We start from the raw sequence: 11,895 nt of genomic DNA, 5'->3' as shown, positions 1-11,895 counted from the left end.
GATAAAACTTGCATCACGCAGCAGTAAATCAGATGTAATGTTTATTATTGTTGTCCCGCAGCTGCTTCCCATTCCCGATTCTCTGCCAATCTCCCCCGATGACGGGGAACACGCGGACATCTACAAGTTGAGGATTCGAGTCCGAGGCAACCTCGAGTGGGCGCCGCCTCGCCCACAGATCATCTTCAACATTCATCCTGCCCCAAAGTGAGAGGAAAATATGTTTTTATCTGTCCTCACTGTTTGTTTTCCCTTATTTAAAAAAAATTCTTATACATGTTTTTTCTGCTGCTCATGTGCATTGCATCATTTTTATTAAAACGTAAATAAAGTCTCAAGAAGCTGCATATTTTGATAACTCCACCCCTCCTTTTGGTTGTAAGGGAAAAATGTATTAAGTTTCTACATTTTTGCTTCAAAGCTTGTCAGGACTTGATTTGATTTGGCACCAAATTACTTCTGGATTTCAAGAGATGGTTTCTAAAAAGGCACAATCGGTCAAGAAAATAGCTATTTGTTGTTTTATAATATGCATTTATCAACAGTACACACATTAAAACGCCAAGAAACATTTGTTTTTCATAATTTTAAGTCTTTAAATGTTTTACAGTGAAGTTATTCCAGATTTTTGTATATCGTTTCTTTTTTCAGAAAGCTTTTTTGATCAACACTTAGAAAAGATTCTCTGAGACTTTTTTGCCTGTTCACATAAAGTCACTTTTCTGTTATTAAACATTAAAACACTGTTTTTGTTTTTTTTGTGTGATAAAACGTTGGTTTTCTTTTCAGGAGGAAGATGATTGTCACTAAGCAGAACTACCGCTGTGCTGGTTGTGGCATTCGCATTGACCCAGGTATCTGTAGAACCGGCGGAAAAAAGATATTCTTGAAATCTTTAACAAACATTTGAAAATGCAGCGTTATTTAACCAACGTCAAACACTGAAAACAGTTTGTGCAGTTTCAGTTCCTGTTTCTGAATATTTTTATACTTGGCTCTTGCAGCTGTAAGACACTTGAATTTAGAAATGTTTTCAGCCCTGTGTAGTCTTAAATATTCCCTCAGTGGATTTAAATGCCATCATAAGTTGCTTAATTGTTTTATTCATATTTTTAAATTCAGATACAGTTTAAGTTTTTCTCATCTTCCCCCCCACCTGCTTCTGCTCTTTCCTCAGACTACATCAAGCGGCTGCGTTACTGCGAGTACCTCGGCCGGTACTTCTGCCAGTGTTGCCATGAAAACGCCCAGGCGGTTGTTCCCGGCCGAGTGCTCAGAAAGTGGGACTTCAGCAAGTACTATGTCAGCAACTTTGCCCGGGACCTGCTGAGCAAGATCGCTGGAGATCCGCTTTTCAACCCCAGCGACATCAACAACTGCTTGTACAAGAAGATCAAGGCCCTGGAGTCCGTCAGGGTGAGCTTTGAGGCTGCGGCAGCAAATGTTTTCATGACTGTAGGTCCAAATATAACAGAGTTATTGCTAAAGAGGAGTTGCAACAACTTGCTGGGCCTGTTGGCCTCAGTCAGCTGGCAGAGAGGCTGAATTTTTAGCCTAAAGTCCTCCCTTGTGCTGCGATTTCAGTCTGCTTTCAAATAATTGTAGCACTTTTACTGACTCAGCAGGGATCTTATCCGTTTGTTAAATGCTTTACTTAGTTTTCTTTGCCTGATGCTTTGAGACCAGTTCGACTCACGGCTTTGAGGAATATCAACTTTGCAAACATTGACGAACTGCAATTAACTTTACCCAATAGAGCAGGCTGTATGTGAAGAATATAAAACGGTTGAGGCAACCTCCAGCAAGCAATAAAATGTATTTGTCATGTAGACAGTTTATCTGACAATGCTGAAAGTACTTTTTAAAATTGTAGTGGCTTGTATCCATACTGAAAGACAGTTTTGTGTTTCTGTACTTGCTCTGTTTTGATCTTCTCTGAGACTGTCCTGCGTGGACCACATCAAAAATGAACAATTTGTTTTTACATCTGAATATATTTGCTTCTTTTGATCCTCTGCCATGTAACCAACAAAGAGTACATGAAACTGGCTTTACTGCATTTTTGTTTCATGGGCGTTGGTGAGTGTTTTGATACAATTTACAACGTACAGTACCGTATTTTCCGCCGTACACGTCTCTCCACCCTATAAGTCGCATCAGTCCAAATATGTCTAATAAAGTGGAAAAATCCATAAATAAATTGCTTTGCCATATAAGTCGCATCTATTATGCGTCACTGCTGATGCGTGGTGTTTGTTACATGTCACTGCTGACAACCTGGAAATGTGGGCTGGCGTTGTGCCCAAAATTGATTTGGCTGCCAAATGGCGGCTACGGGAGCGTGCACGGGAGGACTTTAACAAGAATTTAACAAGATTAACACTTAAAAACAATTATTTGTTTGCTCAAAATTATAGTAAAAGGTGTGTCTCAGTTGAACTTTTACTTAATAAATGCACTTTAATGGTCAAATTAGCTGCATTTCACCGGGGCAGCGAAATGAAGCTGATTTGATGGTAGCTCCAAGCAGCGAGAAGAACGAAGGTGGCAGATTATGACAAGCCAGTTGTGTCATTAATAACTGGAGAAGATTCTCAGTCAACCAGGACATGGTAATTTCAAAAAACTTCAAGAAAAAAACAATAAAGTATAAAGTAAATTATAATAAATAAAATCCAGTTGTTTTTGTCTTGAACTTTTTTGAATTTTTCATCATATCCACGGGGGCCGAGATGGTGTAGAGGCAGGGCAGCCGGCTTGGGACCCGAAAGTCCCAGGTTCGATCCCCAGTCACTGCACATCACGTGGCGTCTCTGGGCAGCACGTCTCATCCCCAAAATGTCCCCCGGGCGCTTTCAATAGCTGCCCACTGCACCACCTGGTGGTGGATGGGTTAAATGCAGAGACTAATTTCGCCATTGTATGGAAACATACAGTGCTGACATTGTGATGACATTATTATTATTATTATTATTACATGATCCAACAGCATTCCATACACTTGAGTGCCATCTAGCGGCTGAAAATGGTAGTGTTAAATTTTTTTCCAGTCAGAATGAATGAAAACGGTAATTTCTCAGCCCAAAAATGATTTATAAATATGGGGGAAAAAATCCATAGATATGTCGCTTCGGACTATAAGTCGCAGGGCATGTAATTGATGCAGAAAACTGTGACTTATAGGGCGAAAAATACGGTGTGTCACTAGATGTCATTCCAATGTCCCCCACTTGAAATGCATAAACGTCAGAAAATATCTTCATTTGCTTCTCTTTGTGTGTGTGTGTTTTTTTTTTTTTTGTTGTCACTGATATAATAAGAATGTTTGTTTTCAATTTGTTGTTTAGGTTTTGAGGGAGCAGCTGTTCCACATGAAAAATCTCTTCAAGACCTGTCGCTTCTCCAAAGAGTGAGCTCATATTTTGTCTTCATCTAAAACAAAATACTGTCGCGATTAGGTCGTCATTAGTTTTCTTTATTTTGTCCTTCAGGGTGCTCGACCAGTTCGACAGCCTGCCAGGCCACTTGACCGAGGACCTCCACCTCTTCTCTCTCAACGACCTCACTGCCGTGCGCAACGGAGAACTGGCGTCCCGAATGAAAGAGCTGCTCAAGCTGGGCACCGTACACGTGGCTAAATGTGTGGTAAGATAACCGCCGTGGTTCTTTGCAGTTCCTTTGCAGTGACTTATTGTTCTAATTAAACACAGAATCCAGTGGGCTTCATCCCTGAAACTTTGCAAATATTTTTTTCCTTTCCAGCTGTGCCAAGCGAAGGGCTTTGTGTGCGAGTTCTGCGGCAACGACAAAGACATCATCTTCCCCTTCCAGCTGAGCAAGTGCCAGCGCTGCGAAGGTGAGCCCTCAACAAGAGCCCCCTTCGCTCACATTTCCTTTCCACTTAACTGGAAAAACTGGAAGATCTCCAACCCTCGTAGGCTGGCAAAGATCCTCCAAAGAGGCAGGGAGGAAGGGGAGGGTGGGGAGGAGGACATACAGCTCGGATCAGATCAGGAGGATGGAACGTGGGAGGAAGAGTTGAGAGACTCCGATGATCTGAGCTTAGATAAAGGGGGAGTGTGTCAAACTGCAGGGAAAGCTAATAATGCAGTTCCTTGGATTATAGTTAACGAGGACGAACAAGAGATGTCGGGGATCTCAGAGTCACAGAGGGAGGAGAGGGTGCAACCAGAAGAGGGAGGAGAGGATCCGCATGCGCACAGCAAGGAAAAGAATAATCACAGGGAAAGTGGAGATAAACATCCAAAAAAGGACAATTTCAATTTATTAATGGTTCTGAAAAGAGGCAGATTTAAGAAAAACGTCGTAAAACACGACCTAAGGAGTGACGATGACACCTGCAGCAGCCGTGAGAGTTTAGACAAAGTAGGGCAAGAGGGGAGTGGACGTAGGATGGTGTTGGCATTAGCGAGTCGAGTCAGGGGGTTCTCTAAACTAGAAAAGGAAGATGAAGATGAAACGGAACCGAAAGAGGAATCTGCAAATGAAGAATTTATAAAAAGGTCATCGGAGAAAGAGGGGAGGACAGAGGAGGAACAGAAAGCTCAGTCGGAGGCTGACGGTGAAACGTTAAAACCTGAACAATTTACAGCCGTGAAATTATCAACGCCTCATCAGCTGGAGGCCGTGTTCTCCAAGGAGAGGAGCAGGGGAGAGAAGGACGGACAGAGCAGTGACAACGACGGGAACAATGAGATGAAAACTGAGGAGGGTCAAGTGGATCCAGTAGGTGCAGCACGGCCTAACTGGAGAAAGAATAAAACCCGCAAAGCCCGGAGAGAAAGCCGAGGCAGGAAGGTTAGGGAGAGAAGAGGGGGAGACGGAGAAAATGATGGCAGAAATGATTGTACTGAGGGAGCTGGGGACCAGGAGGAAAACACATAAAGCCTCTATAAAGAGCAAGAAAAACGTTTCTCCAACAGCACATTTTAAATTATATTTCAGAATATGCTCCGTTAATGTACAAAAGATGTCTTTCCTTCAAGCTTTCCCATTTTTAAAACATTTTTTTTGTGCATATTTTAGTCCTGATTGGAGATTTACAAGTATATTAGTAAACCCATAAGAATTTTTAACTCTGTTTTATGTTCCATTTGTTTGTAACATTTAAAAAATAGTTTTCTTTTTACAGATAACTTTAATATTTTCCACTCTTGTTTTGACTCTTGAATGTAAATCTGCAGTAGATCTGCTGAGCACAAACTGGGAAACGGGCTCTCTGCTGGAAAATAAGCCTTCCTACTATTTAAAACGTCCTAATCAAAGCTTTGTCTTTTAATGTATTCATCCACACAAACATAAAAGTATTCAAACTGCAATTAAAGCTTTAGGGTTGGGGTCTTCAAAATGGCTTTTAGTCCTTTTTTCCATCGCATCTCGATCACTTTGTAGTGAGATACTTCTTTCTAACTCCTTGAAGTCCTTCGGTGTTGGTTTGTGTTGCACAGCCGGTGGTGGCGTGATATTTTTCGGTGGTTCTTGTCTTGGTTTTGGTTCTGACGGTGATGCAACTTCCTTGTTGGCTGCTGCTGCATGTCACCAGAGAGAATCTGCTGCTAAATGATGAAGAGGAGCATCATCTGTAAATGTTTACCTTTTTCAGTTTGCGTCGGTCGTGAATTTCAGTTTGGATTTAGTTTTCCAGTCATTTCTTGTTGCGCCTGAGCTGCTGGAGGTGTTTCCAAGGGCTGCTTGTCTCGGAGTTCAACGAGTAGTTGTAAAATTTTAGTTTCATTTTGATTGTATTTGTTCTTGTTGTTGAAGGACGAATGTCATGTAGAGATTTGTGAGATTGTCATTTTTTGCCTTGTAGTTGTTTTTACATCTTTTTAAAAAAAAAATCCAAGATTCATCTTCATTTGAACATGAAATAAACACATTTTTTAAAAATTGCTTTTAATTTGCCTTTCATTTCATCAATCCATCTTCATCATTTGTTAAAGAATTAGTAAAAAGATGCATTTTAAATAGTGCAGAGGCTGAAGCTCTTGGTGTGTTGAGGGTAAATAGGACGGGTCTGGACACATTTCCGTTGCGCTTTCAGCCTCAGATATGATCTGCTCTCCTCCACCTGCGTCCTGGGTGTCATCTCTCAGCCTTTTATACTTCTCTTTCCCCGTCCTGCCTCAGGTCTCCTCATGATTGGCTGCTCTGCTCGAGCAACACGCCTCCTCGTCTGCAAACTGATAAAACAGGTTTACTGCTGTCACGTTATGGCTTGCCAACTGGAACACTTCGCCTCTGATAAACACTCATAGTTTGTCATAAAATGTTTATTTTTATTTTTTATTTTTCCCCTCCTCAGAGTGTCACGCGTGCTACCATCGCAGCTGCTTCCGGCCGGGTAAAGACTGCCCTCGATGTCGGCGGCTGGCGGAACGCAGAGAGAGGATGGCACGGAAAAACATGGAGGAACAGGAGGACGAGGGGGGTGGGGACTAACGCCGCCGACATGGCAACCTCAGGAAAGAGGAGCAGCACAACACAACACGACAACGATTGTACTTCTTGCCCCCCGGCTGATGGCGTCCACTGCAAACAGCTGCTTTTAACCAGGTTTCCAGATGTTGTACTGCATCGCTTCACAGAAATGTGGCTCCAGCTTGGTTTTCTTCAAGCTCTTTTTAAAACGTGCACTTTAGGTTGAAAATGCGTCCTGCCTGACTCATGAACGGAGTATCACACAAAAGTCAGGTTTATTTACGTCCTTAGTTTGTAACTTTTCTAAAACATAACTGTATTTTTAATATAAAGGAGTTATGCACTAACATGTTATTGATCATTTAATCGAGTTTTTTTTTTGTACAGATTCTTACGACTCCCATTTGATCCCATACAAAAAAAAAGAAGCTAATTTAAAGATTAGGTTTAAAACTAACAATCTTTAACTAACTTTCCCCCTAACTTCAGCAGTGTTACATCATTCCTTTATGACATTTCCTGCTCTGCTCTCTTTGATAATGTGTGAACGGTAAAACATGCTGCCTTGCACAGTTTTTTGATGCAACCCTTTTTGCAATTTAACAAGAGCCAAAGACGTCCATGAACTCATCAGCACTTGCGCTGAACTCGTCCGTCAAAAAAAAAAAAAAAAAAGAACATTTGCTCAGGCAGTTGTGATCGTTTGATGCCTCCGTTGCCACAGCAGCTACAGAGTCTGAATGATTTTAGCGTTTAGTTGAAGGTAGTTTCCGGGTATTGTTTATAAAAAGAACGACACTGAAAGCCTAAACGTTCTTTCAGGGTTTGACTGATTTTGCGTTTGATTAATCCTGCCAAATATATTTTAGTTTGAACATTCAGAAGGTATTACCTGGACTTCTTCTTTTGCTACTTGTGTTTCCTTTGAAGCTATTTTAGACCCATTTCTGTGCCTTTGTGACCAATGAACAAACGGTGGGGGAAGTTTCGGAGGGTCAGAGAAATACTGAGTTTGCAGGACTGGATTTCAGGAAGAGGCTTCAGAATCGATGTTGCAAGTATTTGAAATGAAACTGCAAGCACTCCATTTTGTGCTGCTTAGAGTGCGTGCACGTGTGTGCGTGCATGCTCCTGTGTACCTGCTGTCCTCGCAGCTCCAAGCTGATTTATATGTTCTGAACTAACGGTTTCTGTTTCGTTGCACTGATCTTGTGTGTGCTGGTTGAAGTGCGAGTGGATCTCTGATGTCGTCCTTTTTAAATGTTCGTTTTAAGAACATGAACTTTGACCTTTCACCTTGAAATGTATTGTTTCTGTAAAGATGCTTCTGTCATTGTGTTATGCAGCATTGAGAGGGGTTTCTTTCCATTAATGCAGCTGAAGTCGACACTTCTTGGAATCTGTATTTGTTTTGTTTCCACCAGCAGATTCACTCATTCAACTTTCAGTTTTCCACAGACTTTCTGCTAATGACTTGAAATCAGAGCTGGACATTTTAAATATTGTCACCACCCCTCTGCATGGTACTTAGAAGGAGGATGTGAGGGTTCATTTGTCCGGGGAAATACAGCAACGTGTGCCTAAACATACATTTCCTTTTCTTGCACTTTCAGTCCTCTTGAGCATTCAGATTGGTTTTGTGTGGTTACTACTGGACCAGTTTAGATTAGTATTTTACCTGCTGCAGCTTATTTGTCATTGTGAAAAGTTTATTTTGGATAATATTGAGGTTGACCAACAAATGTCTAATCAGCTTTTTTGTTGTATTAAAAAAAAAGTTGTGGATGAAACTAGATAAATCACTGATTGATTAAATTGTTACAAACTTCATGTATTAACCACAAGCTCCACGATGCGTCTGTAATGAATATTATTACTGCTATACATGAATTGTTATGGGATGAATATTAACCATGGCTGTCTTTAGCTTAAAGATCCTGAACTAAAACCCATCCAGCTCATTAAAAAAAAAAAAAACAGCTTTTTTTTTCAAACTGCCTTTAATTAGGAGGAGAGATCAAGTTTGAAGTGCACTACAGAATGTTTATTATTAAAAATGTTAATTTTTGTTATATCTTAATTTGCTCTGACTATGTAATAATTATGTTGACAATAAATGACTGGCAAGACTGTTAAATAATTGAGTTATGCTTCAATCTTTTTATTCATCCGATAATAAACTGGAAAAAAGCCTCAATATAAAATTTAACTATTTAATAATAGTTGTTTTACAGGAAAGGACTATTTCCCCATAGAAAAGCATTTTGTGTACAGTTCTGCCATCTAGTGGCAAAAATGTGTAGCGATTTTTAATAAATTTAGCAGTTTTACTAAACAGTTTAGACAAATGAGAAATCCATTATAAACATGCATTCTGATAAAATATTACAATATTTATGTAACGCCGTTTTTGCTACATAAATTCAGTGACAAACATTTTTTTAAAGCATCACAAAAAATAGTTTTTGTCTATGGTTAATGGTAAATGATTACATGGTGCAAAAAAAGAAAATGCCAGTTCTTATTTAGTTCTGTGTGTTTTTGTTTCGATTGAAACTCCGCTCCAAAACTTGACTCATCTGGACAAATTCAACTGGGGACTATTTGTTTAAAACTGAATACAAAGTGCTTCTTTCCTCAGGCAATAAAGTTACATCCAAAACCTCATTAAATGTCCCGATGCACCAACACGTTCACACAACGCAGATGTTCTTCTGTTATGTTTGTTAATTTGTCATGCAGGTTAACACAAGATCAACAGTCCAATGAAATGTTCAGGATGAGCAGAACTGATTCAACTTGCTCAAAACACAAACAAGAAATACTAAAGCACACAATAACGGTACAAAATAAAGTAGCAAAAAGTGAAAAATAAAGAGTAAACAACAATAGAATAGAATATAACGGTGCAAATAGGATGAATTAGTAATCCTAATTATGTTGACAACTCTTGTCAGGGGTGTCAAACTCACAAAATGGGGCCAAAATTAAAATCCTTTTTCAAACTAAGAACCAGTTTCAGACTCCACAGATACCAAACATCTTTTCTTGGTTGCAGGTTCCTCAACAAGAGTTTGATTGGTCTCATTGGACGTTCTCAGATGCACTTTTGACATAATCGAAGATTAATGAAAAAAATAGAAGTATTTTTCGTTTAAAATGTCCTTTTAGGGGCCAGATAAGATGTCAACGAGGACAACATTTGTCCCCCGGGCCTTGAGTTTAACACGCTTTTGAAAACGATGGCTTCATTTTTGTATTTCATTAACCATTATAAAGAATTTAAACAGAGGATGTGTAGTTTATTTTCTATTCCTCATCTATTCCATCTTTATGTCATGAAAAGTAAAGCAGAAATGAACAGTAAAGCTGTTTTTTACTGTAATAAACGCTTGTATTAATTCACGCTGCATGAGAATGCGCATGACACTTGCACTTATTCACTGTCATGTCACATTTTCATGTTTGCCTCATTTTATTGTTATCGAATGGATTTTAGTTGGAAACCAGCAGTGTTTAAATCTGCATGAATGGTTCTGACAGTGAGGCCTTTTGTTGTTACGGAAAACAAAAACATCGGAAACATTTCTATTTAAATCTCTATTTTATATAATCTAAGTTATTACATTTTTTAATATGCAGAAATTGATTTTTTTTTATTTTTTACAAATTTAATGTCTTACTTTTTGAACTAATGGAATTCTAATCAATTTAATTGAATTAAAAAATACTTTATGTAACCGCAATTAAAACAAGATCTCTTGCGGATCAGCTCTATATAAACAAAATGAGGGATTTGAGCACAAAGATGACAGTCCTGTTAAATCATGCAGCAAATGTGTTATTCCAGATCCAAATCCCCGTGATGGTGAGGAAGCTCACGACGATGAAGAGGATGTACAAACCGAACAGGAAGCGGTCGATTATTATCCCGATCATTTCCCATTCCTCGGAGTCTTTGGAGCTCTGGAAGTATTTGTCCATCTGTAGACGGATCGCCTGGAGATCTCTGCTCAGTTGCTTCAGCTCATCCAGGGTCAGCTCCGGGAGAGCTGCAGGCCGGAGAGGAGCCTCTGCTGGAGTTGCATCACTCAAAACCGTCGGCTCACCTGAGATGGTCTTGGAGGTGGTATTTGTTGTTGAAGCTATCAAAAATGGGAAAATAGTTTTACAATTTCATGAAGTTGTGATAGAAGACATAATCTGGCCTTTAGGGATGAATACTGGATTACAAAAGCTGAACAACATACAAATTAAACTGGAAAGAAACATTAGAGGCAGATTGATGGTTATAATCAACACATCCAGTATGTGCATTTTTCCTTTTATTTATTTGGCCTTTACCAGATTTCTTATTTTTGGATATAATAAAACACGTTTAGTCTATTAGAGCACAGATTTAATCCATCATGAGTAATTTGGTTCAGATTGCACACTCATTCTCTGCAGCTGACTGAAACACAGCACGTGTTGTGGGGGGGGTCAGTATACCTTTAAAGTATGGATTGTGGAAGGCTGTCTCTTGGTTACTCTTCTCCTTAGGACGCATACACACGACCACAGCCAGATAACGGAGCACCAGGACACTGAGCCAGTGAGGCACCGCACTGAACCGACCGGAGCTGAACTGGATGTTGGTGATGAAAACCGTCTCCAGAAGACTGGCCACCATCAGGGCGAGACTGATGGAGAAGAACGCATCTGCAGGAAACGTCACAAAGGAGCTAAGCAAACTGAACAAATAATTATTGAGCTGCTTCGTATTAGATGGTTTTGAATGTTGTGCGCATCCTACATTTTACTTTAGGTTGTGATCCTGATCAGGTCGTTCACATTACAACTGGACAAACCTGATGCTCGGAGGATTTGACACTTGGCAGGGTGATCATGTTTTTAAAGGTGTGGCTTTCAGACTTGAAGTAGAGCGTGACCAGAAACCTCACGCGATCATATTATGAGAGAGCAGAGCCGTGAGGAGAAAACAGTTGTTCACAAATGTGAAAGCAAATCCATTTTCTTGATTTAAATGCACTCCTGGAGTCATTGCCCATAATTTGCTTTCCTATTTTGCATCCCCTTGTCATCAGTTTGTAACTCTTTGCATCCATATTTGGTTGGTGTTTCTTTGTTGTCACACAATATGAACGTGGACTCTATTTTCATCTGTTTACTTTTGTTTGCGTTTGCTTTGCATCTATTTTCAGTCACTTCAGTTTCAGTTTATTCAGTTTATTCACACACAAATGAATCATAATACATATCTGCAAGATAACAGTGCATGAATCAGATCTCCAAAAAGCTATTTAAAGCTTATCGGCGGAGCCTGGGTACCTATTACATACAAATTATAACATATTAAAATAACATCACAATAAAACATCAGTCCTCATAAAAATTCCACATACAATACAGATTATGTTACCTCTGATCTACAGATTATGTTACCTCTGATCT

The 11,895-nt window shown here is 39.7% G+C and overlaps 2 protein-coding genes across 2 annotated transcripts in view; one reads left to right on the top strand and one right to left on the bottom strand.

Annotated features, from left to right (window-relative positions):
• Positions 1-8,418, top strand: part of rubcn (rubicon autophagy regulator) — a 20,259-nt gene extending 11,841 nt beyond the window's left edge. Inside the window, exons 15-21 of the mRNA XM_037698046.1 lie at positions 62-207; positions 790-854; positions 1,178-1,416; positions 3,348-3,409; positions 3,492-3,645; positions 3,763-3,856; positions 6,326-8,418. Of these exons, the coding sequence (XP_037553974.1) occupies positions 62-207; positions 790-854; positions 1,178-1,416; positions 3,348-3,409; positions 3,492-3,645; positions 3,763-3,856; positions 6,326-6,462 (897 nt within the window). The 3' untranslated portion in view covers positions 6,463-8,418. The remainder of the gene's footprint in view (positions 1-61; positions 208-789; positions 855-1,177; positions 1,417-3,347; positions 3,410-3,491; positions 3,646-3,762; positions 3,857-6,325) is intronic.
• Positions 8,419-10,266: 1,848 nt separating this feature from the next.
• The window catches only part of LOC119430747 (5-hydroxytryptamine receptor 3A-like), a 5,304-nt gene continuing 3,675 nt past the window's right edge, over positions 10,267-11,895 (bottom strand). The window contains exons 8-9 of the mRNA XM_037698221.1: positions 10,933-11,142; positions 10,267-10,586 (exon numbers count right to left, since the gene is read on the bottom strand). Of these exons, the coding sequence (XP_037554149.1) occupies positions 10,267-10,586; positions 10,933-11,142 (530 nt within the window). The remainder of the gene's footprint in view (positions 10,587-10,932; positions 11,143-11,895) is intronic.

Source organism: Nematolebias whitei, chromosome 3, assembly GCF_014905685.2.
Source record: "Nematolebias whitei isolate Nwh7 chromosome 3, NemWhi1, whole genome shotgun sequence".
NCBI classification, from domain to species: domain Eukaryota; kingdom Metazoa; phylum Chordata; class Actinopteri; order Cyprinodontiformes; family Rivulidae; genus Nematolebias; species Nematolebias whitei.
This window is presented reverse-complemented; position numbering and strand designations above follow the sequence as displayed.